Source organism: Colletotrichum fructicola (genome assembly GCF_000319635.2).
Source record: "Colletotrichum fructicola Nara gc5 chromosome Unknown KSG_Nara_v1_contig01, whole genome shotgun sequence".
NCBI classification, from domain to species: Eukaryota; Fungi; Ascomycota; class Sordariomycetes; order Glomerellales; family Glomerellaceae; genus Colletotrichum; species Colletotrichum fructicola.
In genome coordinates, this window is record NW_027094051.1 from 4,024,836 (window position 1) to 4,029,780 (window position 4,945).

The 4,945-nt window shown below is 56.1% G+C and overlaps 2 protein-coding genes across 2 annotated transcripts; one reads left to right on the forward strand and one right to left on the reverse strand.

Moving 5' to 3' along the window:
- Window positions 1-966: 966 nt before the first annotated feature.
- CGGC5_v001147 (uncharacterized protein) lies at window positions 967-2,258 on the forward strand (the record flags this gene model as incomplete). The annotated part of the gene is made up of 3 exons (XM_032030017.1): window positions 967-1,267; window positions 1,348-1,665; window positions 1,717-2,258. The coding sequence occupies 3 exons, from the start codon at window positions 967-969 to the stop codon at window positions 2,256-2,258; spliced, it is 1,161 nt and encodes a 386-aa protein (XP_031890343.1).
- Window positions 2,259-4,039: 1,781 nt separating this feature from the next.
- Window positions 4,040-4,574, reverse strand: CGGC5_v001148 (uncharacterized protein; the record flags this gene model as incomplete). Its single annotated transcript, XM_032030018.1, has 3 exons — window positions 4,040-4,385; window positions 4,435-4,502; window positions 4,566-4,574. 3 exons carry the CDS (start codon window positions 4,572-4,574, stop codon window positions 4,040-4,042), a joined length of 423 nt encoding a protein of 140 aa, XP_031890342.1.
- Window positions 4,575-4,945: the final 371 nt, after the last annotated feature.

Here is a 4,945-nt window from a genome sequence, read left to right on the forward strand (position 1 = left end):
CATTCTTCTCCCCTGCTTGGGATTCGCCTCGCATCTTTTTGCCCTGGTGCTCTCGCTCTTTTCTCTTTTTGTGGTTGATGTCAGTCAACTTCTCGACGCCGTATACCGGACCGAACACGCTCCTAGGGTTGTATCAAAAAAATCTCATTGTACCTTTTACCTCGCAGCTGGCATCTTCCGGGCCCCTTGCTCGACCACCTCGCCCTACTCCCACTACGTACACGACCGCCTCGTGTATAAGACTTCGAGCCCAACGACTCGAATACACACACACACACACACAACTGCCGCATCTGCTGCATCTGTCTGCAGTAAACGTCGAGATACCCTGGCAGACCTCGCCCTCCTTCTGGGGCCCCTTCCTTCGCTTTCTGAGCTTGGGTTGCAATCAGCCCACGGCAAGAGAAATAAGTTGGGGAGCCGACCCAATTTTGACGCCGGTCACCTCACAGAAAAACTTCCAACTTTGGTACTCCATCCTGCCAGTGCCGCACTCGCAGCCAGGCTCGACCCTTTCACTCATCTCGATTGGCCCGTTGCCATCTTCGCTTCTTGCCCCCGTCCCGTGTCCGCATTGGCCCTGCGCCCGCGTTATTGCACGAGGAGGCGCTTGCCGGCCGCGAAGCTTGGTTTCCCTTTTCCGACGTCCATTTGTTGATGCTTCCCCATCAATCCCTTGTTGTGGAGGGAACAGACATCTCGCCTGTCACTTTGTACTCTCAGGGGTTACCATAACAACGTCGTCTTGATCGTCTGTTGCAAGTCACAATCGCTGCCGACATCGTCAAAGGAGGAGACTGCATCTCTGCTCTTCGGGATTCCGTCCTGGCTCTTCTGTCTCTACCGTCGTCCGAAGTTGCATCATCACCATATGTCACAGCAACCCCGCGGACCCTGACTTCGACATTGCTAAAGGACCATCAGCTTCGTGGCATCATTGGACGTGGGCGGCAGATGGTCTCCATCATGTCCTACCAGTATCCTCCCCTACCCAACACTCCCGAGGTGGACATGTCTCACCCCGGGTACGCGCCCGGCTACAGCGCGCCGGCTCCGGGTCCTCCGATGATGGTCCCGAGATCCCACGATCAATCAATCAAGGAGCGCGAGGAATCCTTTCCACAGGCGAGTCTGAAGTTGAAACGTTCGAGGACTAAGCCTAATGTCAGACCGCGGCAGGCCAACATCCCCGACCCAAGCCAGGCTGCGTTGGCGAACGACAAGAAGAGAAACAAGCTAGGTTACCATCGAACCTCGGTAGCTTGTGGTAAGTGCTAGTCTCTGGCCGTTCCGGTCCTCGCTGGACGGTGGCAGACCCGGGGAAACACGCTGACGATGCTCGACAAGGACACTGTCGTCGACGGAAGATCCGTTGCATCCCCTCGCCTTCCGACACCCTGGGTAGATGTATCAACTGCATCAGACTGAAGAAGGAGTGCAGCTTCTATCCCGTAGAGCAGCCACCGGCACCGCAGTCGACAGAGGCGCGGCCAAAGGCGCCATCCCGAGCTTCGACAGGGCCCAAGGTCACGTCTGCGTCTTCGTCCCCGGCTATGGCTCCTGGCCAGTCGCCGGACATGTCCCAATACCAGCAGTATCAGCACGTGGCGATGCCTCCAGCAAACATGGCCCCGCCCGCAATGAGACCGGCGGGCGTCGAAGGGGGTAAGCTGATGCGCTTGATTGAAAGCCGAGGAGTTGCTAACAGCGTAATAGTACCCTCTGGCGCGTCCTCGTCCTCTCGTTCGTTTGACTTTCAGGGTCAGCAAATGGCAAATTGGATGCCGCATGACGCGGCTTCCGGCGCTGCAAAGCCTTCTAACCTGAACGAGACGTGGACGTCGTACCCGCAGGAGTCGCCAATCACGCCGTCCTTTTCGCCGTACACTCCTCAAGGGCCTGGCCCTGCCGGATGGGGGACAGCCATCAACACCGATCCCAACATTCGCGACGAGATGAACTGGGCCTCTTTTGTACCAGCCGGCTCGGTGCCGTTCCCCGGCCAAGCCCAGATGCCGAACCAGTTCGCCGGCATGCCTCAAGGCCGCTCCTTTGGAAGGAAATCATCGACCATGTCGATGGACATGTACTCAACCCCGCTTGCCACTTCCGTGGCCGGTTTTGACCCGCAAGGCGCGTCTCTGTCCGCCGGCGCAGTGCCACCCGCGGGTTACGGATCTTGGGAGCAGCCGTATACCTACACCAAGTCGAGCGAGGGAGGATACGAATGGAGCTATGACGACAGCCGCGAGCAGTAAGCTCTGACGTGAAGACAAGGTCTTGTCGACGAAGCCAGTTCTCGCCCTCCCCGAAGACTACGAAACGATCACTAGACTTTACAAGTCAGCTATATAACAACAGAAGCGGAGGAAAACAGGAAGCATTTGCATTTAACGGACCATTTTTGAAATTCAAAAGATACCCGCAACCGCTTTGAAAGCGGCGTCATGCAGCCCGGCGCAGTAACGGAAGCAGCATTTGAGCGACTTCGATTCTTTCATTGGGAGGAAAAGGAGAGAGGAGAGGTTCAAAAAAAGGGACTGGGGAGCTTGTATCCAAATTCAGCAAGGCGAGGACGTTTTTGAACGAAAGGATATTGGGGGGATTTTGAGAAACGACGCGGCCTTGCGACACAACCCCTGAAGGAGGAAGTGCATTTTGTCTGGTTCAGAGGCCCAAGCTTGACGAGGCCTGCAACACGGGGGTCACACGAGACGCCAAGTTATGGATCCTCGGGGCAATCGACGGCGCGAACCAGAGAATCATCATGTGTGCTTCTGGTCAGTTCGATTACAAACAGCTTATACGCAGAGGATGGGATGCGGCCTGCCGTTGCTGTTGCTGTCGTTGCTAACCATGACTTTCTGCGGTCTGGCTGGACAGTTTGACACGTCTACGCTCTGGGACGATGCGCTTTTTCTGTCGGAAGTCAAAGACATACGAGCAAGGGACGTCAAATTTGGGTGTGTGAACACAGGCGCGGAGGCGGAGTGGGTGGGGCCGCAAGGGAGGATGGTGCCGGAAACCCGGTTCACGGACGGAGCGCCGCTTCCCACGACGGCGCATAGTCGTGGTAGTGTCAACTCCACCTCCTGGCCTCGGCGATGACCATCAGCGACTACATAGGATGAGGTGCAGTTGGATGGAAGGAAGTACTGGTGGGAAAGGTTAAAAAAAAGGGGGAGCAGCATTTGGGGGGTACACACACGCATTCCGGAGGGTTCTGACGACGGCTTCATGTTCGATTCTTCATTCTTTTTGCTTTCTTTCCTCGTTTTCTTCGATTCGTATTCTCTCTTTCACACCATTGCCCCCGCACTCGTTTATTTTTCCCTCCCATTCTCCGTCACACCCCCTTTACGATTATGTAGATTTGACGCTTCTGATTGATGAGCCCTTCAAAAACCCACATCACTTCCCCCAGACATGTTTAGGTAGTTGATTTATTTTCTCTATGAATAGACCATCTCCTCGAGCGTACTGCTTTCTGCGATGGATGGCTCCTTGTGTTGATATACCGCTGAAAGTAACATGTATGACTCGGCGTCCTCCATGGCACCCTGAAGTGGTCGTGTACTATATCAAAGCCCGCGATGTCCGGCATGAACTCTTCGTCAGCCCAGTGTCATTGCCTTGGGCCGTATGTGAATAGCTTTTGATATTTCAAACACAGATGCCCTGGAATGATCGTACGCGATGCACCGAGATGCTGCCTGGCGATAACTTGGAGACGGCAACGTAGCAGATAGCAGACGACCTTTTTCAGCTGCCTCCTTGGGAGCCCTCTCGGTGGCCCAGCTATCGTCGCGGCTTTCAACCTGATCAGAATCCCGAAAGCGTTGGCTCGGTCGTCGGGGTCTGGCGTTTCGAGACACGAACTGCTGCCGTGTCGTTGCCGTGCTTAGTTGTACCGGGTCCTGCCATCTCAACTCGATGAGGCCCCGTCCTAGTCTCCATGGTGACGAGCACCGACTCCGTCCAACGTCCTCCGCACTGCCTGTGCAATCCCTATGCTCTCCCATCCCATACCAAAACTAGGTCACTGCACCAGCTGCCACGTGAGGACCAACAGCGTCACGTACGCCGCCAGACTGAGCACGGTGAGCAGGGCGACGCTGTTGCCCGAGGTGCGGAACTTGCGGACGACGGAGACGGAGCCGTCGGCGTCCTCCTTGGGGGAGGTGAAGAACTGGCGGTTGCCCTCATGGCGGCGGTAGATTGCGACGAGCATGACGGCGGCGCCGTAGACGGCGAAGAGGGCGCCGATGGCGTAGAACTCGGACGTGAAGATCTTGAGGATGATGAGGGCGAAGGAGAACTGCGAGAGGGCGGTGCGCATGTAGGCGCCCTCAAAGGTCCGCTGGGCGGCGCGGATCTCGACGAGTCTGGGGATGGTTAGACAGATGCTGGCAGACGGTAATGACGGAGGCTTACTCTTCGGCGGTCAAGATGACCGACCGTGCCCTGTGAAGGCGCAGATGAAGATGGTCTTGAGGGTTTGGCTGCGGCGTGTAAGCATCGAAGGCGAATGGTCACCACTTGACTGGATTCCGAATGATACGAACCTGGAACATGTTGAGTTGGATGAGAGGTTCAAAAGGCAATCAAGTGTTTTTGCAATCCGATCAATCCGACGCACAGAGATCGTCTTCAAAAAGGTGAAGCCTACGACGAGGGAAGGCAGGTATCCCCAGAGTCGACGATCATGAACGGCGGGTTTAGAGTTTCCTGGCAGGTGATCTCGCCGCTGCTTGGCTCGCCGATGGTGTCGGGGATGCATCAGGTGCGGCTGATTAGATAAGGCGTTAGCCGTGACAGCAGCCAATGGCCGATGCTCATGTGGAGCAGCAGGGAGTACTAGAAGTATTCATCGCAGAGTCTCTGCCATTGCGTGCATGGCATGGCATGGCGTCGTGCATTTGTCTGCTGTCGCAAGTGCTATCTG